This window comes from Atheta coriaria, unplaced genomic scaffold (assembly GCF_025399875.1).
Source record: "Atheta coriaria isolate IRGN ID8LTWV9N9 unplaced genomic scaffold, Caltech_Dcor_3.1 hic_scaffold_51_pilon, whole genome shotgun sequence".
Lineage (NCBI taxonomy): Eukaryota > Metazoa > Arthropoda > Insecta > Coleoptera > Staphylinidae > Dalotia > Dalotia coriaria.
Genome location: NW_027045493.1, coordinates 52,548 through 73,335, shown reverse-complemented (window position 1 = coordinate 73,335; position 20,788 = coordinate 52,548). Strand labels below are relative to the sequence as shown.

The 20,788-nt window shown below is 35.8% G+C and overlaps 7 protein-coding genes across 12 annotated transcripts; 4 read left to right on the top strand and 3 right to left on the bottom strand.

Annotated features, from left to right (window-relative positions):
- Window positions 1-502: 502 nt before the first annotated feature.
- Gnf1 (germ line transcription factor 1) lies at window positions 503-4,641 on the bottom strand. The gene is made up of 9 exons (XM_065316401.1): window positions 4,292-4,641; window positions 3,688-4,233; window positions 3,511-3,634; window positions 2,382-3,454; window positions 1,988-2,322; window positions 1,486-1,743; window positions 1,209-1,422; window positions 974-1,147; window positions 503-914 (listed from the first exon to the last, which is right to left on the bottom strand). Exons 1-9 carry the CDS (start codon window positions 4,298-4,300, stop codon window positions 771-773), a joined length of 2,877 nt encoding a protein of 958 aa, XP_065172473.1. The 5' UTR covers window positions 4,301-4,641; the 3' UTR covers window positions 503-770.
- Window positions 4,642-5,021: 380 nt separating this feature from the next.
- On the top strand, window positions 5,022-7,090 carry LOC135802775 (DEAD-box helicase Dbp80-like). Of its 2 annotated transcripts, XM_065316407.1 has the most exons (6): window positions 5,022-5,286; window positions 5,348-5,571; window positions 5,627-6,115; window positions 6,172-6,575; window positions 6,645-6,899; window positions 7,033-7,090. In XM_065316407.1, exons 1-5 carry the CDS (start codon window positions 5,224-5,226, stop codon window positions 6,896-6,898), a joined length of 1,434 nt encoding a protein of 477 aa, XP_065172479.1. In that variant the 5' UTR covers window positions 5,022-5,223; the 3' UTR covers window position 6,899; window positions 7,033-7,090. The 2 variants fall into 2 exon arrangements, with proteins under 2 accessions (XP_065172479.1, XP_065172478.1); XM_065316406.1 differs by lacking the exon at window positions 7,033-7,090 and having other exon boundaries at window positions 6,645-7,031.
- Window positions 7,091-7,211: 121 nt separating this feature from the next.
- Window positions 7,212-9,543, bottom strand: LOC135802776 (protein DDI1 homolog 2-like). 4 transcript variants are annotated; one of them, XM_065316409.1, is made up of 6 exons: window positions 9,013-9,532; window positions 8,676-8,891; window positions 8,365-8,619; window positions 8,079-8,311; window positions 7,830-8,022; window positions 7,212-7,585 (listed from the first exon to the last, which is right to left on the bottom strand). In XM_065316409.1, exons 1-6 carry the CDS (start codon window positions 9,263-9,265, stop codon window positions 7,398-7,400), a joined length of 1,338 nt encoding a protein of 445 aa, XP_065172481.1. In that variant the 5' UTR covers window positions 9,266-9,532; the 3' UTR covers window positions 7,212-7,397. The 4 variants fall into 4 exon arrangements, with proteins under 4 accessions (XP_065172481.1, XP_065172480.1, XP_065172482.1 ...); XM_065316408.1 differs by having other exon boundaries at window positions 7,213-7,585; window positions 8,676-8,903; window positions 9,013-9,523; XM_065316410.1 differs by lacking the exon at window positions 7,212-7,585 and adding an exon at window positions 7,641-7,785 and having other exon boundaries at window positions 7,887-8,022; window positions 8,676-8,903; window positions 9,013-9,543.
- An 810-nt stretch (window positions 9,544-10,353) lies between these two features.
- On the top strand, window positions 10,354-11,572 carry LOC135802768 (protein D3-like). The gene is given in 3 exon segments (XM_065316397.1): window positions 10,354-10,459; window positions 10,879-10,995; window positions 10,998-11,572. Coding segments are annotated over 3 exon segments (612 nt in total). The 3' UTR covers window positions 11,387-11,572.
- Window positions 11,570-12,357, top strand: LOC135802778 (protein D2-like). The gene is made up of 2 exons (XM_065316414.1): window positions 11,570-12,194; window positions 12,244-12,357. The coding sequence occupies exon 1, from the start codon at window positions 11,570-11,572 to the stop codon at window positions 12,134-12,136; it is 567 nt and encodes a 188-aa protein (XP_065172486.1). The 3' UTR covers window positions 12,137-12,194; window positions 12,244-12,357.
- Window positions 12,358-15,917: 3,560 nt separating this feature from the next.
- Window positions 15,918-18,124, top strand: LOC135802770 (eukaryotic translation initiation factor 4E-1A-like). Of its 2 annotated transcripts, none has more exons than XM_065316400.1 (5): window positions 15,918-16,067; window positions 16,644-16,816; window positions 16,884-17,061; window positions 17,143-17,230; window positions 17,304-18,124. In XM_065316400.1, the coding sequence occupies exons 1-5, from the start codon at window positions 16,062-16,064 to the stop codon at window positions 17,465-17,467; spliced, it is 609 nt and encodes a 202-aa protein (XP_065172472.1). In that variant the 5' UTR covers window positions 15,918-16,061; the 3' UTR covers window positions 17,468-18,124. The 2 variants fall into 2 exon arrangements, with proteins under 2 accessions (XP_065172472.1, XP_065172471.1); XM_065316399.1 differs by lacking the exon at window positions 15,918-16,067 and adding an exon at window positions 16,169-16,327.
- A 732-nt stretch (window positions 18,125-18,856) lies between these two features.
- On the bottom strand, window positions 18,857-19,974 carry LOC135802769 (uncharacterized). The gene is made up of 2 exons (XM_065316398.1): window positions 19,482-19,974; window positions 18,857-19,260 (listed from the first exon to the last, which is right to left on the bottom strand). Exons 1-2 carry the CDS (start codon window positions 19,852-19,854, stop codon window positions 18,965-18,967), a joined length of 669 nt encoding a protein of 222 aa, XP_065172470.1. The 5' UTR covers window positions 19,855-19,974; the 3' UTR covers window positions 18,857-18,964.
- Between the last annotated feature and the right edge of the window lie 814 nt (window positions 19,975-20,788).

Sequence of the window (20,788 nt, the reverse complement as noted above, 5' to 3'; positions counted from 1 at the left end):
TAAAAAAAACTAGAGATGTTACGAGTGAATGTGAATGCGCAATGCAAAAACGGAAAGGTGTTAATCACCGAAATCACGCAAAAATAAACTTTATAATTTGGGGGAACAAATCTAGCTATGTTTTAGTCCAGGGTTGCTCAATGTGGGATAGGCGAACCCCTAGGGGTTTGCCATTCGATGGTAGGGCGTTCGCGATAAGTTTACATAATATACCTACTTGTTACCTCAATTATGTTATTATCTTACTTATGGGAGGATTTAATTAGTTAGTTAAGAGGTTTGCTGTCATCTGAAAATTAAAACAAGGTTTCTTGGAGCCATAAGTATGAGAAACCTTGTTCAAGTCGATAGTATTACGTTAATTTAACAAAAATCCTTATCTCTAAACCAAAACAAAAAGTCGGATTCTAATTGCGAGCAATACTATGCATTATTTATCGTACCGATAAATATATCGTCATATCCATATTGATAATATAAATAAAATACATACACAGTAAGATAAATATTAAGATGTACTTGGTTTAATCAAGTTAACAGTAATACAGCGAGTTATAGCAATATACAAAAATACTAGTCCTAATAATTCACTAATATCCGCGTGAATTATCAATATAGCAAAAAGAAAGCAAGCTTACTCATTGTGCCAAACATTGGCAAACATGGCACGATGGTATTATATGACAATACGAATAATTATTAAAAAATAAACAATAAAAACATAGAAATAACAAGTGACGTGTGTATTGAGACTACAAAATAAATATGGATCATTTGGCTTTCTTGCCTTTACCTTTAGTACCAGGTTTTTTGCTTGTTGTGGCTTCAGCCGTGCCTTGCCTACTTGACGTGGACGAAATTGGGGCAGATTCCGTAGTTTTAGCTTTACCTCTTGCTTTAGTCTTCGCCTTTGCCTGCAACCAAAGGTTTAGTTACTCCGTCTAAAATATATGTATAAATAGGTGTACTATACTTTAATCATAGCATCATTTCCAATGTCATCATCATCCTCGTCCGAATCATTATTATCATCTTCTTCTCCGTATACATCATCTTTAACTACTGATTTTTTCTTCGAAACGGTATCAATAGAGTAGGGCAGAATTGGAGCATCCTTATTGTAAGCACGAGTAAATGCGGCTTTGACCTAATTAAAGTTAAACAAAACGGTGATACTAGATAACTTCAATGTATATCAGAAGCTTTACCTTGCTTTCCACCTTAGACATGGGGTCCTTCTGTTTTGACCACTGCGCCAGTTCAAGAATACTATCTAAATCTTCTCGCAGCAAATTGTAATCTTTCATCATCTGCAATGATTCGCTTACACCATGAATACCAGACATTATTAATGGATTGACAAAATTATCACGCAGCATGTAGATGTAATCTAAGTTTATAGCATCTTTAGAAGTGGAAGCGCTGCAAATGATTTATATTTTGATAACACTATTTTAATGCACAATTAATGTTTTTAAGAATTACCTCAATCTCATATGACTGTGTAATTCGGTAGCAAAACGTCGGAACTTGCCACCTTTCGAATTTTTACCCAACCAACTAGGAAACATGATTTGCGCTCTAAACTTTCCAGACATGTAATGCCCTGGCATGACAGACGAATGAAATGCTTGAGAATCCAATAGTTCCCAGTTATTAGACGAACGAATTTTTGTTTCAATCACGTCTCCCATACTAATGGCATCTGCTGCTAATGCAGCGCATTTTAACGGATTCTTACCACTAACAAAATAGTATGATTTTAAATTTCTATAGTCATATGGAAGATTTAACGTCAAATTGAACAAAATATCACAACTTTTATGTTATACAATTGGTTGGAAAAAAGTTGCCATATTTTTTTTGTAAAATAGTGTAAAATATTTCATTTGTAAAATCATGCAGGCTTTTTCAACCAATACTACAACATAAAAGCGGACGAGCAAAATGTCCGATTTGGCGTGGTATGACCATGTATATAACTCACTTGGGCTGAACTTGTAAATAATTCTCTTGTACAAATAACGGTGCAATGTTGTAATCATAGAAAAACAATTTTGATTTTTCGTCCATTTTCGTCTTTTGATCATCAGCAGTGAAAACTTTCCTTATAACATCCCAAGGTCCCAGAACAACATCTTTTTTTGAAGCATCTGCATCTTTTTGTAGTGAATCATTAGAAATACATTTGTTTGTGGCGGACCACATGGATAAATGATTCAAAGTTTGTCGGATGTCGCTTCCGGTGGATACAATCATTTGCAATAATGCATCCGATTTAATTTTTACACCTTCTTTAAAACAAACGCTCATCAAATTTCCCTAACAAATATATTATTAGGTAGATATAGTTATATGTTTTGTTTAATATAATAACTTACTCTAATAACTTCAGGTCTGATTTTGTTAAATCTCAAATCAAAACAGTAATTCGCCAAAGATCGAATTTTTGGATGTTGGCGATCGTTGCAAATGCAAATAATAGGTATATTCGAGTTTTTGATCAATACAATCAGTTCCTGAATGCCTCCTCTATCCTGATTTCCGGACATACCATCAACTTCGTCCATCAATAAAACATGTTTATTGGTTGGTGCACTACCATCTTGAAAATATGTAATCAATGATTTTGTGCTCAGAAGAGCTGTGACTTCCTCCTGCAAAAGTTTCTTGCTCCGTGTGTCCGAAGCGTTAAACTCCACAACATCATAGCCAAGTTCCTTTGCAACAAGGGTCGCGGTTGTAGTTTTTCCTACACCAGGAGCTCCACTCAAAAGAGCGGCTTTGAAATATGAACCGTTATTGTTCTTCTCCCAAGGGGACGGTTTAGTCAGTTTTAACATTTTACCGGCGCCATGACATTGGTTCCAATGCGACAACCAATACATTAATTTATTCATATTGCTATCTTTATCTTGTTGACCAATAATTTCCTTTATATTTGCTGGTTTATACTTCTCAGTCCATGATTTGTTATCTTCTGATATTTTAACCACATTCACACTAGGTGTAGACATAATTTTAGTAACGGTATTAACTGTGGGGGTGATAGGTGCTTGTTTAACTTCAGAATCTAATAGTTTATTAGACTTCCTGGGTGATGTTCGCGGCAATAAAGTTTTTCTTTCGCTTGAATCATGTTCAATTACTATTTTACTTGGCGTTTCTTTTGCCTTCTTTGGTGTGACATTAATCATAGGTAATTCAGCTTTACGTTTTTTAGGTGAATCATCCACAGCTATTTTCCGTTTTTTATTTGGTGCTTCTTGTTCCGGAGAATGTTTCATTCCATTGCCATTATTTGCAGCATTTTTGTATTTAGCTGATTTTCCAGACCTAACAAGAATCATGTCTAATAAATCATCTTCAGATATTTCTGGAATACCGAGGCTACGCGCTTTTTCTAGTTTGGAAGGGCCAGGCTCTTCACCTACCACTAAGTAATTGACTTTCTCTAAAATAAATAATGTTATTGAAAACATGATTGAATAATAATCATTCCAAACATACTAGATACTGCTTTCACAGTTCTTCCACCACATTTCATCACCAGTGTATTTAATTCTTCAGAATCTAGTGAATCTAAAACTCCAGTTTTAAGAAAACATAAACCTGCCAAGCATGTAAATGAACCCTAAAATACATTCAATATAAATATACCTGTATTATTTAAAATTTTATACATACCTCAGGTAATTCTTTTTTCCCTTTATTTGGTGGATCACCCCTATTAATATACCTCATATAGTTGCTTTGCTTGATTTCAAATTTTTCCTGATCACTAAGAATGGAAGATTCATTAAGATCCTCAGCCTTTCGCTTTTTAGCATTTGCCTTAACCTTGGGGGTAATTGGTGTTTTAGTACAATTTGCATTTGGATTCACTTTAAGTGTCTCTTCAACTGTTTTATCCAAGTCATTCCAATCAAAATCCATTTCATCATCCAGATCTTGTACAGTTTTATTAAAATCACTTTTTCTTTTCAATTCTTTGTCACCTTTGACTTTACCTTCCAATTTACTTTGTTTCACAGGAGATTTGCCAAACAAATCCATTGCATTCACAGGCTTCAATTTATCATGGGTTGGTGAAATTGGTACAAGTTTTGATTTGCCTCTGGGGGTTTTGTTTTTCTTGTTATTTGCTGCAGGACTATCTTCTATGATTTCATCATCAGATAAAACTGGTGCTTTCTTTTTATGTTGTAGAGGTTTGAAGAAAGATCTTATATCCTGTATATTACAAAACATTAATTACCTTTAATTCAAATTTATTTAACATCATTCTTACCCTTGACATGTTTGCAAGTAATCAAATTTCCTTGAAATTGCGTAGTATGGAAATTGATATTCGCAACAATTACTTTTAAGAAATCTATTATTATGTATAAAGAAACGATATATGGACAGATAAACGTAGTCTATAAACTTCTCTTCGGACCGCCAGAAAACTAAAGAATGTATAATCGGTGACAAATATTTTACAAGCTTATATTAGGTTATGAACATAGCTAGACCTTGAGGTATGACAATAGTTTAGCGCGCTTCGAAACGACAGTGCGCCACCTGCAGTTTTATTTTGGGTATACGTATTTCGCGGCAAGACGATTCTCCGCGGCACATATTCGTCCCGAGTCGATTCGCTGTCACATAAATTTTAAAAATGACCTATGTTTCTAGCTTACTGCGTCATTGGAGTGCGCAATATTTGTTGAAACAGTTGCTAAAAATTCACAAATGTATGATGTATGTTGTATGATATTAAAGTATTAATATAAATTGAGTTTATTGCATATTGGATTTTAATTGAATGCATGCCTGATGATCACTGGTAAACAATTTTCATGAAACCAAAGGTAAAACAAGAACGATATACTGAATATATTCTAATTTGCGTTTTTAAATTTCGTGTCGTGATACAAATTTAATTTTTAACATGTTTCGTGCAGTCTTATAATCAATTTAACGTTCTTCAAAATTTCCGAGGGACTGTTTTGCAGGGAAACGTCCGTTATTTATTTATTTGTGTGGCGGCGAATCGACTCGCCGGAAAAGACTCGAGAAGAAACGATTCACGACGAATCGACGGGAACGAAACGACGTATACCCATGTAGTGAACATACATACTACATGCAAATTTCGAGATTCGAGCGGTTTTATGCATTTTTTCGTTAATTATCTGTGAGCAGTCCAAAGTTATAATACATACATTAACAAGCATCATGTCAGAGAATGTCGATTGGTCCAAATATGTTTCCGAGCAGGAAAAACTTGTCACAAACAAGGTACAATTCAATATTTAATAAGAATTTACATAAACTAAAAAAGCATAACCTACATCTCTAGTTAGCGACGGTTAACATTGATCAAAATGCTCAACCTAGCACTGGTGCGTCTGGGCATAAACCGAAATTGGGCAATGATGAAGAACAGTTCAGCCCGGCTGAAGTGAGCCTCCTACAAAAAATTATTCGTAATGGACTGGTAGAAAACAAGAATGACTTAGAAGTTCAGAGAAGAGATCCAACATCTCCATTATATTCAGTCAAAAACTTTGAAGCACTTAACTTGTATGTAGTTAAACTAATATAAAATCAGGTATCCTAATTCATTAATTTGTAATAGACGCCAAGAATTATTAAAAGGTGTATATGGTATGGGATTCAATGCTCCGTCCAAAATCCAAGAAGCAGCACTCCCAACACTACTAGCTGAGCCGCCACAAAACTTAATTGCTCAGTCTCAATCTGGCACTGGCAAAACAGCAGCATTTGTCTTGGCAATGTTGAGTAGAGTCAATCCAAATGATAAATATCCTCAAGTGTTATGTCTCTCTCCAACGTATGAGCTTGCAATACAAACTGGGGAAGTTGCAGCCAAGATGGGAAAATTCTGTCCTGATATTGAGCTGCGTTATGCCGTTAGGGGTGAGGAACTCGCTCGAGGTTCACGAGTTGAAGAACAAGTCATCATTGGCACTCCAGGAAAAGTGTTAGATTGGGCAACTAAACTGAAAGTATTTGATTTACGAAAAATACGAGTGTTTGTGCTTGATGAAGCTGATGTCATGATTGCAACACAAGGACATCAGGATCAGTGTATTCGAATTCACAAGTAAATAATTAATTCACGGTTTCAACTCAGTAAAATAATTAATTTTTATTTTATAGAAATATTAATAAGGATATTTGCCAAATGATGTTCTTCTCTGCCACCTACGATCAAGAAGTAATGGAATTCGCGGAAGTCATCGTAACTAACCCGGTCATTATCCGTCTAAAACGCGAGGAAGAAAGCCTGGATAATATTAAGCAATATTATGTTAAGTGTGCAAACGAGCAGCAGAAATATAACGCAGTGATAAATATCTACGGCACGGTGGGTGCTGGTCAGGTGATTATCTTTTGCCACACGCGTAGAACGGCCACCTGGCTTTCCGAGAAGATGTCTAAGGAAGGTCATGCTGTCGCGTTGTTAACTGGTGATCAGACTGTCGAACAACGTATTAGCGTTTTGGATCGTTACAGAAATGGCCAAGAAAAGGTTCTCATAACAACGAATGTTCTCTCTAGAGGTAAAAATTTCGAAACTTGAAAAATTTTTCATACTATATCACTTAATATGTCGTCAATCATTATTACAGGCATTGATGTTGAACAAGTAACAATCGTGGTGAACTTCGACTTACCTGTGGACGTTAGAGGGCAAGCAGATTGTGAAACATATCTACACAGAATCGGTCGCACTGGTCGCTTCGGTAAGCATGGGATTGCTATTAATCTCGTTGATGGCCCTAATACTGAAGCTATATGTCGTGCCATCGAGACACATTTCAATAAGAAAATTCAATTCTTAAACGCCGAGGATGCCGATGAAATCGACAAAATTGGTGCTTAAGGTGCGTTTATACAAATTTTTTTAAATAATGGAATATTTTGTTTTTGTATTTCATGGATTGCTCTTGCGTATATGTGGGTACGCTTTATAGGTTCTTTTATAAAACACATGTTAAAGTAAATATTTATTTTTAGTGTGTGTGTTTTCTGTATTGAGCATTATGCGATAACACAACCTTAATATTACCAAAAATCTGACGAATTAGTTGCAACTAGTGATGAAATTGTCAACAATTCAAGTTTAGACTCCATAATGTTCGTCGTGCGTACAAAACTACATTGTTTATAAAAGTGTATAAAGCTAAGCTCAATCCCTAATTATTAACGAAAGAAGAAAAAACCGCAAAAGAAAGAAAACCTGACAGACATCACGGGCCATACTCCCATCACCTTGAGGAAATCTAAGGTGACAAAATGAAACAGAAAGGCAACATTCGTCCAAATGCAAGAGGTAGTAAGACGATTTGCTTTGCGCAACTAGCGGCTGATTAAATCTCCTGTTAAAACTGCAATGATTTGGCGAAGAGCGCTGCTGTGGCCTTCGTTTTGTCGCCATCGAAACGCCTGAGTTCCTCAACAACCTGTTCGCGAGGAAAACCCATCGTCATAAGGTCGGCAACGTCATTTTCCGAGATTGGTGCGGCAGATGTTACTGGAGTTGCTATCGCGCTTGATCCTGCCCCGTCATCTAAAAATATATCGTTTATACATCACTAAGTAAAAAAAAAAAAGACAAGGCAGAAGACTGCTGAGGAATTGTTATTTTTGTGGAATCATGGAGTAGGATAAGAAGTAGTTCGTCTATGGATTTCAAACGTCAGTGGCGTTTTCTTTCTGATGATCGGTTTCGGGGCGAGCTTTCTTTGCGCTTGGAATTGCGCACCGCTTCTATAAGCAAACCTTGTTTTAACAAAACCCTGAGTGATACGTACTTTCTCTGATACTCTGTTTGATTGCTTTTTGCAGGTCTAATTCTTCCGCAGTCTTACGTGATTCTTTCATAATCTCATCCTCTGAGTTCGAACTGAGTCGAGCGCACTCTGGCAGTTCCGCTTCCGACAAGAACTTTGTTTCTGTACCCGTTGTTCCTATCCTTAGTACATTTGTCTTGAGATCTATTGAACACTAAAAAAAATACGTTCTGATTGGTATATTATTAAAGTAAGAATAACAATCATTACTTGATGTCTTTTAAGCATATCAAGCCCTAATAACATATCCATCGGTTGTTCTTCTAGCACCGAAAAACTAGTGGTCAGATAGTCTTTTTCGATTTGAATTTGCACCATGTGAATACGGCCGATTATACGTTGTACGCCAACGCCTTTTGCAATACCGGCCCATCGGGTGTCAACAAGTCGCATAATGTTGCATCGTTCAGCGCATGAACTAGACATAATCGTAGTCTGTGCACCTATAATACAACGGCTTTGTATAAAGTTTAATTTCCTACTCTTTTTTATATACCTGAATCAATGAATGCTTTGACAGGATGCCCATTCACACGACAATGAATGTACAACATTACAACTGTACCGAATGACTCCGGATTGTACTCCATCGCTGCCTCCATGTTGGCTTCAATATTCTTCTGACGAATTTCTTCTGCAATTAGCCGTTGCGCCTCTGTGTCGAAGGGGTGTGCATTTAGTAAACGTAGACGTTGCCTTTCCCGTTCCTGTCGCGCGGCTACTTGCTCCTTTAGGACGTTTGCAAACAATTCTAACATGAAAATAAGACTAGTGACTTCAGGAACATCTACAATTGGGATAATTTACCAAGATTTCCAGATAGTAAAGCATCTGCAAGCCTGGGATTATTCTGTTTGAGCAAAGCCATCTGATCTGGATTCGCCAAAAACATATCCCTAATCATAACAGGATCATCTTCATTGGCGGTTCTGCCAGCTAGAGAAACCACTGGTGGCGTTGATGGCGCTGGTGGAACTGCACGATTGTTTCTCATAAAGTTGGGCACTTGTATTGCACTGAAGTCTAAATTAGGTGCTGTTTATAAAAACATGTGCATATAAACCAAATGCTACCCAAAAAGATGATATTGCAGTTGTTGTTACAAATTGTAACTGGAATATCTTAAGTTTTCGAATTTGAATACCTTGTAAGTCAGTCTGCGAGGCTGGTTGTTGTAACATGTGTTGTAAGATGACCGCGTCGCCATCCTTGATGCCATGGTCCCTCAGCGTCATCTTATTATCCATCAAGGGACGGCCATTGAAGGCGATGACGATTTCCGACGAAGGAAAACCGCTTTCTACCTCGCAGAAAGCTTTGAAGTTCTCTAGCTCCAAGTCGTCGGCAACGTCCAAGACGAATATGTAATCCGTTAGTGTCGTGACGGTCACTTTCATTGTCGCTTTGTTATGTTGGGCACCAAAACACTCGATAAAGATGCTCTCAAGAACACAATTTTCAAAAGAAACACGGGGAAGGATTCTTTTCGTGTTGGTCTCGCACGGCGCAGACTTACTTCTAATAAAACATTTCCGTTTTTACGTGAAATTTTCGGCTCGAAATAACCTAGAAGCAACAATCACAACACAGCTCAGCAGAAATGTCAAGCGGTGAATGATGACAGGATCTGCCATAAAGCTTGAACCGAAGCAAAAATATAAAACCGACGCGTGTGTAAACACGTATAACGTAAGTACACAGTGTACATAAAGTGGATGCGAATCTTTGGTGAAAACCAATGCGGCATCAATCTACCTAAACGCTTATGTGAGATCCGGATCGAAAAGGGATCTTTGAGATATATTGTATGGATAATAAAGAAGACTGTACCGATGATTGCCATTAATGCAAATATATACTTAGCTTAATTTAATCGTGCATACCCCAACTAAAAATTATGATTATTTTGTATCTAGGTATGCATCATGACTAGCAAAAATCAGTGCTGAAAATAAAAGTTGTTAGTAAACATTGAACGCACGACGTAGCCAAAAAAAGAGACAAAAGTTTTTTTCTTCTATTAATATAACACACCAGGTGCTTGCAGCCATGTGCCACTTTTAAGGAATTGTTTTCAATATTTTGTTCATGTTTTATATTTGTAGTGCAATTCAACACCTTGATCCTCTTATTTGATCATTTAATGCACTGTTGCTTCAAAAGGACGCCAGCTTCAACGATGCAATAAATTAATCGAGATACATTGTTGCTACTGTTTTTTCGTATCTTATTACTCGATCAAATTATTTATCTATTGTAACTAGTATAAATAGCTTGATTACTGATTAATAACAGTTGCAAGCAACAACCAGGTACTTCTTAACGTCACGTAATATTCAAATCATAGTATTTTATTATGCATATTGAATAAGTATAACAAGTTAAACAACTTTTACCTCCCCACACGGCTTCCGTACGCTGAAACCAATTTATTTAAACAACTTGATAGGATTAACATTCATTCTCGAAAATTCTTCCGCCAATGATGGCGGTCAATATATTCAAAGTGCTTGTCATTTCAATTATATTCGGATTTGCAATTGGAAATCCACAAGAGCATCATGGACATCACGATCAGAAAGAAGAAAACAGTGTGCTAAAAGTAAGTATTTATACATTAAAAACAATCGAAAATCGCTCATTCATAACTGGTTATTTAAAGTAGGGAACTGTGCTTTGTTATATGTTACGCTTTTGACATATTCTATGCAGTTTGACGATATATTTTATTAACCGTTAACCTATTCGCAACGATGGCTTTTCAGCATGAAAAATCCAAATTGTTTTCTGCTGTTTTGGTAATTATAACCATTGGGCATAATAATGCATTGTTTGTATCATTTGAAACATGAATGAAAAACATGAAAACGTGAATATGCTTAAATTTTACAAATGATCACGTTTTGCTTCAGTTTTTTATTTGATTTCCTTTTAATATTCCGCTTTATAGACATTAAATAATTTTTTTCATTATTGTGTGCAGAAAATGCAAGCTGAAGGAATAGTTCAGATGTTATTGACCATTTGCCCGCCTCTCAACTATCTGTGACTTTTGGGGAGCACAAAGTCGAGTTGGGTAACGAATTAACACCTACTCAAGTAAAGAATGCACCGACAGTGCAGTGGGAAGGGAGAAAAACACTTATTACACGTTAGCGATGGTTGATCCTGATGCCCCAAGCAGGAAGGAACCAAAATTTAGGGAAGTTAATCATTGGTTGGTTGTGAACATTGAAGGATCTAAACTTGCTGAAGGCGAGGTTATTACAGCTTACTTGGGTTCCGGGCCTCCAAAAGGTACAGAGAAACATCGATATGTCTTTCTACTATTCAAGCAACCCAAGAAGCTGATTTTTGATCATCCAAAGACTGGCCCCCTTTCAAGAGAACATCGTTTGAACTTTAACATTCGAAAATTCGCCGTGAAGTACGAGCTGGGAACGCCAATCGCTGGGAACTTTTATCAGGCTGAATGGGATACCTATGTTGACGAACGTAACAAGAAGATTATAAGTTAAATATAGATTATGATCTCTTTTATAAAAGTTTGGAATTAATCATTTTTATCTAGAGAATACGTTGGCGTAATAGTTCTAAAATGAACCCAAAGTTGGCTTTTTTTTTTTAAATTAATGACAAAAACAATCTACTATTTAACATTTTGTTAATATTCTGACATTTGAAATACAGCTCTTTTAAACATGGATCGAGATTCGATTTCACCAGACGTAATTGATTCTGTTCCCAAAGAAATATTAGAAATTATCTATCCCAGTAAAGCGAAGGTGGACTTGGGTAACATTTTAACACCCACGCAGGTGAAAGATATTCCCACGGTAAATTGGAGTCTACGACGTAGCGTTGGCACTAGTGCACCCAATATAACCCCTTATTATACTCTGGTCATGGTTGATCCGGACGCGCCAAGTCGTCAAGACCCTAAGTTTCGGGAATGGCATCATTGGTTGGTTGTTAATATTCCTGGGAATGACGTCAATGACGGGGAGGTGTTGAGTGCATATATCGGAGCTGGACCACCGGAGGGAACCGATCTGCATCGTTATATCTTTTTATTGTACAAACAACAACAGAAAATAAAGTGCGACGAGCCTATTTTGGGGAATAATTCTGGAAAGAGGCGAGGTAATTTTAAGATACGCAATTTTGCACAGAAGTACTCTCTTGGGGAACCGATTGCAGGGAATTACTTTCGAGCTAAGTTCGATAATTACGTGCCGGAATTATACAAACAATTATCTGGGAAGTGACTATTTTGGTGTCACATATTTGTGTTTGTTTGGTGTACAAATTTATTAAAAATGTTATGTACGTATTGCAAGCGGCTATGAATTCATATTCATGTAATTTTTTTTAGTTTCTCAAATAATCTTAGCGCTAAACTACCGAATTAAAATAATTCCACAGTTGTAAATTAAAGAATACTTTACACGGATTATAAGTGAGTCTAAAATATACTGATTGGCACATGCTTATGCCCAAGAGTTGCCTTAATGTCGTGAATCGTACTGCGTGCAATTTTCACCTGACATGTGGTGCGAATAGAATGACACCTAAGTTTAAATTTCAAATTTATTTGTGTATGTAGTGACGACATCTCAACAACTGACGACATTGGGCAACTTCTGATTTGGCGCAATGCGATGAACGGCGCCGTTTAAGAGGTAAGGTCCGACCGAAACTGATTTTTTCGACCGAAACCGAAATGCGGCCGTGATTTCAGTTTCGGCTTTTACATATGGTTATGTTTTTGTAATGGAAATTAGTGTAAAACAAATTATATAGAAAATTATTATAAATATATTTGTTTGTAATAATAGTGGTGTAGTGCAACATTTAAAAAATACTTTAGAATAGTGAGCAGTTTTGATAACTAAATAAACGAAAGATCACAAACAAACAGTAAATAAATTGAATTCACAATAGTTTTATATTATAATTACATATACATCATTGCACCGCATGACAAGCCCGTTCAAAAGGGCAAAAACTACCGCCCATACCTTCAACTGTTCAAACTCCACTAATAGCCCCTCCCCACCTAACCCAACCATTACACGCATCCTCTTGTATACCATACAGACAGAATGAGTGAAGGTTGCGCCTGGCGTTCGAGGTATGAGCCTCTATCTAGGTAAAAACGTAAAACCGGATGCGATGCAAGAGAAATTCTAGCCCCGTCGAACAAAAACCCCAACATGTTGGCGCGTCGGCAAAAATCACCCTCAATACTGGTTCGAGGGTTGGTGCCAACAACCCGACAAAACTTGCACCTGGCAATGAATTATTCTACTACGCTTTCACACTAATACTAATACTATAAATCCCAATGCAAACGTGTCCGTATGCATGTCCACTGAAATCCCACAATTTACAATTTTACACCGAAAAAAAAAACACCACTCCTACTGCAATAATTCAATCGGAATTAAGATTAAACAATGGCGCGATAAGAATCAACACAGAAATGGCACGTTCGTAATATACCACAGAGAATAAAATAAAAAAAAAACACATCGAGAAGTGCATGGTGTGCAACTTATGCATTGCCATTATTATTTCAAGGCTATCTTTGTTAACCTACTATTGTATATTGTATTAAATAACATTAATGGAGAAACAAACATTATGGCAGCAAAGTTGACCGACAATTCTTGCCGGTTCACCTCGTCTGGCTGATTAATAATGTGAATTTCAATTAGAAAGATGTTTGCAAGGATACAACTTAACTCCAATGACTAATCATTCATTAATGGTAAGAATTAACACAAAATTGCACAATTTTACACTTAAAACACCTGAAATTAACATTAAACAATGGTTTTTTAATGTTTGATGCGACTTTCAATTGTTTTGTTTGTATAACTCAAGAATAACTTAGTTTAAGTAAAGTCAATGGACTGAATGAGAAGAAGTGGTAATGTATGACATGGTTGAAAGTAATTTGCCTTTGCCTACCTTGAGTTGTAGGTGCGACGATGCAGACTGTAACGATGAAAACTCCCAATCCAAAACCAATCCGACGCACGAATGTTTCCATTTTTCCTGCAATGCCCATAGCCACACTAACAACACTCTGTTTGTTCCTCTTGTTCTTGTTCTTCATTGTCGCCGCTGGTGCGCCGAAGGAGTCATCACGAGCACCAAGATGTCCTCCCGTCCTGCCGCGATAACAATTCTCGTGTTTTCTTCACCTATGCCAACATAACTATCACCAACCAACGATTGATAAACAATCAATTCACGCCCGAAACTATCTCGACGAGGACACCTGTGGATGCACCGTAAACCGTTACATTCTCATGTTTTGGATGCGGACTCGTTCGATAGAATTCACACCGCTGAAGAACGGTACACTGTTAAACTGATTTTCAAGTCTGGTAACACTTTATTTATGTGGATCTCTGCGATGTGAGAGGTGAATGCTTACGTATTTTGGGGGATAACATGCACTTGCACCCGAATTTGACGAACACACACAGGAGACGCGCAACAACACAAACACGAGACGAGATGTGCGACCGTGCAACGCGGATTCGCATGTACAAACCGGTAGAAGCGCTAGAAGTTGAGAGCCGATCGGCCGACGGTTCGTAAAGTTGCGGCGCATGCGCATTTCGGCCGCATTCCACGCGTATATTTTATTCTTACCACAATACATATAGCGCCATCTGGTATGAATAAGCTACACTGTGTAATATCACGTAAATAATGCAATAACGTGAATAAATATTAAAAGATTACATATTGTAATAAATAATTTAGATTAAATCTACTGGTTTAATATGCTTTAATTAATTATTAAGTTTTGTAGAACACAGAGAGCGCAATGTTTTAAATATTTGATAAAGGTAATTTTGTAATTAGAAATTTCGAATTAAATTTTAAAGTAAGTGAAATTATAATACAATTTCTGTGCTGTAAATGCTAAGTAAACTTATTATCCTTTGCAAATCAAGAGAATTAAGCGTAATTTGATGTTATTACAATGATTATTCTGCAAATTTGCACAACAAATATAAAAATCTATAAAATCACGCATTGTGCAAAGAAATCAAACATTTTCGCTCGCAAAATGAACGAAAAAACAATTCTACTGCTATTTCTAGTTGCTGCAAGTATTAATGGGGAGTCTTTAATCATTTTTGAAGAAGGTGAACTTGTTTTGAGTCTTTTACGAACAAATCATTATGATTCTGTTTCAATGGTAACGTTTTACTCTTGTCGTTCGGCAGACAAAGGTAATTATTGCAATTTAACTCGTTTTAAACATATTCTAACAAATAAATTTACAGATATTACATCAATGATAAAAAGACTATCATTATATGGTATATCTACATTGATTTTGAAAGATTTTGATGGATTTTACATTGAATATAAAGCAGTTGAACATGCTTTAATCATTGTCGATGTTTCGTGTAATTTTACTGACTTTTTAATTGAGAAAGCGAATGAATATGAAATGTTTGGTGTACCTTATAAATGGCTACTACTTCACGATACAAATTTAACCATTTTTGATGTCGAGGAAACATTTAAACACGCTGAAATTTACGTTGACAGTGATGTGACTTTTGCACAAAAAGTTGGGAATGATGAAAATGTTTTCGAATACAATTTGATGAAAATCTACACGGACGACAGGAGAGGATGGAAACTTGGTACCGGAAGGCGGCGAACGCTATAACACCGGCTTATATATATATATATAAAATACAAAAGTTGAAATACAAAAACTTAAACGTAAAAGTAGAGTGGAAGTATAAAAAATATCGTAAGCATCACGTCGGAAAACGTTGTTAAACACTATTGATTAACATAGCGATCGCTTCTAATCAATCTTATGCAAAAACACCTATTTAGCCCACTTGATACTATTTTATATACTATTATATAAACTTTGCTATATGGAAAAAGTACGGGTATTCTTTGTAATTAAAATGGTAAGTAATAAAAAACCGAAAAGTTTTGTCATATATTTTATAATTTTTTATTTTAGTTGGCAATATCGGAGTTTTGGAAATTAGGAATATTAGGAAAATAATAATATGTAATTATAATAATGAAAAGCAAGCTGTGCAAATATATTAGATATATTTGTTTTCGGGACCGTCCGTCATTCGTGCATGTTAGAATTTCAGTGTTTATGTCTTTTAATCATAAATCATAATTATGTGGGTAAGAATTATTTTTTTCTTGATATATTGTTAATAAATTTTGTTTGTTTTCTGAAGATGAAGTATTAGGAAAATTAAATTTTTAAACTACATAGTTTGTTCCGATACGTACAGTACGCACAAACGATTCAGTAGGGAATTTATTATGTTGGCAATAGTGAACGGAGGACTCTGAAATCTGTACATTTTATAACCTATACGTTCGTTTTTGTGCTGCGATCGGTCTTCATCAAAATGTCTACGAACAATATTGAAACCGAGGTAAAGCAATAGTGTCAAATCTTTGACCATCGTACGCCACGTGTTTACAGATAAGATTGCAAAATTTAACTTTATTCCTATTGTGATTCAAAAGCCTATGTTGTCACCAACGTACAATATAGGGTACCATATTGGGTCTTTTTCTACCGCCACTACGTTCGGGCACGTTTTATCACTGTTTAACACACGTTGGCATTGCACACGGGGTGCAATTGTGCTTCGACTAATTTTGATCTTTCATTCTTGGTCGTGAGCTGACGGCGTTCGGCATAGGTTCAGTAGGGAAAGTGATAAAATGCGTTCTTTGATATTGCAGAATGAAAGAAATGAAGATAAGGAGCAGGACATTGTTGACCCTGTTGACTTTTCCATTAAGCATCCCTTGCAGAACAAGTGGACACTTTGGTATTTTGAAAATGATCGTACCAATACCTGGGAGAAGAACCAGAAAGTGATTGCTTCCTTTGACACAGTGGAAGATTTTTGGAGGTAAATTCTTTAAATTTAAGTCTTTAATAAGCAGGGATTACTAATGTTATTATTTCTTTTTCTATAGTTTATACAATCACATTAAATTGGCAAGTGAGCTGAGGCAGGGATGTGATTACTCCTTATTCAAGCATGGTGTCAGACCAATGTGGGAGGATGAGACTAATAAACGAGGTGGCAGATGGCTTATTAGCCTAGATAGAAAACAGCGCGGAAATGATTTAGACCGATTTTGGTTAGATATTGTGAGTATTTATTACTGGTGTTTGTGTTATGAGTATTATGTGCTTTATATATATACTGTCTTACATTTTTTTTTCAAAAAGATTTTATGCTTAATTGGTGAAGCATTTGAGAATTCTGATGATGTATGTGGTGCTGTAGTCAATATTAGGTCAAAGGGTGATAAAATTGGTAAGTAAAAATGTATATAAATCTATTTAATTCATTATTCTGTTAAACAATATGTTAACGAATAAATGTATAGGGATATGGACTAAGAATGCCACTCGTTCCGAAGCAGTGCTAGAAATCGGGCGTAAGCTGAAGGAGCGCCTCCGTATAAAACCCAAGGATCAAATTGGTTATCAAGCCCACAAGGACACGATCGATAAGGCCAGCTCAATGACCAAAACATCGTACAATATATAAAAAGTGAACTCAGCGACGCCCTCAGATCAACCCAGAGCAATCGTATGCGAGATTATTGAAAAGCACGAAGTTTAATTTGCGGCCCATTATGATTTTTAAGTTACTATCCCGCAACGAATATGTTTCCATCCATAGGTTGATCGATGCGTAGTTACAATTTGCTACTTATATTTTCCGGCACGCCGAGTCCGAAAACTGATGTTGTGTACTTGTTAGGTACCGTATATAGTTCTTGTCTGTCAGCCTGTCTTTAACCACAATAGTAATGTCAACTTGCTAATAACTGTTTTGTCGGTCGGTTGCCTTCGAGATATTATTTTTTTGCCCCAGTATTGATTTTATTTTTCAGTTTTGGCAGTATACATACAGATTTTTTGTTTATTATGCTTGGGAACCGAACTGAGAAAATCACGTTTATGATCATGCAACTTTCCTTGTGGTGTAAATGATTATATTATAAAAAATAACATGTTTTAATTTTTATTTATATAAATATAACTACAAACTTTCACATGACATGAGTATGCACTTACGCATATGAATATAATTAAAAATATTTAAAATGCATTTATTCATGTAATCTTTGGGATTTTATTAAAAGTTGAGATTTCAACTTTCAAATGGGACTGCGGAACAAATATAACTTTCAAACGATAATTTACAGACATTAATTTCGCTTGGGCTCGCTTTATTTGCCAATACAGTGCAGTGCGATATTATTGTGTGATTGGACGCATTAACCTGAACCAATTAATTTAAAAGCTATCCCATCGAATCTGTCTTATCAAGGACAAGAGGTATATTTACATTTATGTTGTTAAACTGCTGGCTGAATTATTACGAAGAAACTCAATATATTTATAATTCATTTTACTGTTAGGTTTTTAAAACAGGTACTACATTTAATTATTTTTTGGTCATCATTGGTGTGGTATTACCTAAGTAAAGTTAAGTAAACACTTACTGTACGCTATACCCTCACAATATCGCTGTAAAACGATATATTACTAAATATTTAGTAATAGTAGTAGTAGTTTAGTAATAGTAGTAGTAAATATTTAGTAATATATCGTTATACAGCGATATTGTGAGGGTATAGCGTACAGTAAGTGTTTACTTAACTTTACTTAGCTTATACTCACCCTCTCATACTACCACCATTGTATTTCATTGGTGTGGTATTATATGATCCCCAGGAGTAGTGTTTGTTAAATAATTAAACACAGTTTACTAAAAAAAGGCCTCTGAAACGCCTCTTGAAGAGTCCAGTAAAAACTAATCTTCCACAATTGCTGCATCAATGTATACAGGCCCAATGAGAATCTAATTGTCTATGTTATTAGCATAGTGGTTTTAAAATATCTCTAATACTTTTAGGATACTCATAGATTGCTCTGAACAAAAAGGTTAATTGTTTCCTTTAACAAAATTACATCATCTTCTTAATGTAAATAGAAATTCTCATTAAATAGTTAATTCTATAATTGCATCATCACATTACAATTTATAAGGCCTTGTTATGTCCAAGTCGTCGAGTTTTCTTTCAACCATTTTTCGAACGTCTTCTCGTTTTGCACCATCTAAGGCATTCAAAAGAGATTGCCTCCATGTTTTTGGGTCACAGTTTTCTTCATGCATCTGTAACACCTTCTTTATACACTCATGTGTGCTGGTAGAACATAAAAACAGTTCATCAATGTGGCATTCCTTAATGCACAATTTCCTTGCCATATCTTTACAATGTTGGGGACTCAATTCACCACAAATAATCCTGTAAATTTTATCCAGATTACCTGCAATAAAAGCCATAACATCAGCTATTTAATAACATGTTAGATTGATTCCATTGTCAAGAGCTCCTCACTTCAAACTAGTTAAATATTTATTAAGTAATAATTTATTTTACTTAACAAAATTTGGTGTACACAATCTTATATTGAAAAATAGAAAGGATTGATTGCATTAAAGAAATAAAAGTAAATACTAATAATTGCATAAAAAGTTATCAACATACCATTCAAATTAATTGAATCTCTTTCCTCTGAAGTAGAACCTATGATATTGGATATATTTGATCTGTGATTATTACTTGACATGTGAGGGTGTATTGTGACTTGATGTGCACCTTTTATTTTACTGTATTCTTGGTATAAATCAGGAGGTAACATGTATGCAATAGAATCCAAACATGATGTTGTTAATAAGTCCCTCTTTTTCAGTAATTTCGCCAATTCTTTGACGTTGGTAATTCGTTGCAATGACCTGATTGAGGCTATTTGACTTTGAAACATATCTTTCACATTGTTTAAGAAAACTGGCTGATTATTGATATGTGAAGTAAGATAGGCCAGTCTCACATGTAAGGTCTCATTTAATTTATCACTCATCGTTGATTATATTCTCGACCATATTGCACATATACAATTTCTATAATGTTATCCATCCCAGATATTCATGTGGTTGTGCCACTGATCAGTGTTGCGACATCTAGTGTGAGCTTTAGCAAGATAAAGCAAATGTCAAGGTACTCGTTTATCATCGTCGATGTTCGCGCATGCAAAAGGTGGGAGCGACAAGCACAAATTTGTATCCTCCCCTGCACGAAGTATTGATACACAGGAGACCGAACGTCATGTTAAAATAATGGTCTCGATCCAGGACAGAACATTCGCCGGTAGAGCGCGCCACTATTCCTTAGTGTACTCGTTTAAATAATTACTATGCTATGGACACCTCCGGAAAAAATTCCAAGAAACATGAAACAATAAATAAATAATCGCGAAATATAGAAACATAGGAACGTCATGTAAATGAATTGTCTCAGTTGCTATGGACACGAACCAACGTACATCGGTTCACTCCATGCGCAGCCAGTGGCAGAAAAGAGAAGTATTAGCTGTGTTTATAATCATGTACCATGACTACTACGGAGAACGCCTATACCGTTCGGACTCCTTATATCTATACTTCATGCTCTCCAGGATTGAGTATATGTCTAATAACCTCTCCAAAATTAGAAACAAGAAGTATAGATGGTATAGATACACATGAGCCCGAACGTCATTCGCCGGTAGAGCGTGCCACTTTTTCAGAATTACTCGTTTAAATCCCAACGTGGCAAGGGACACGAACCAGCGTGTGTTCACGTGTAATATTAATATTAAAAACAATAGTTTTACGAGAGGGTGTGTACATATTATTAACAAGCTAAGTAAAGTAAACACTTACTGTACACTATACCCTCACAATATCAACAATAATACAAAACTATATTCATTTGACATAACAAACCTATACACAAACATACCCACAACAGAAACA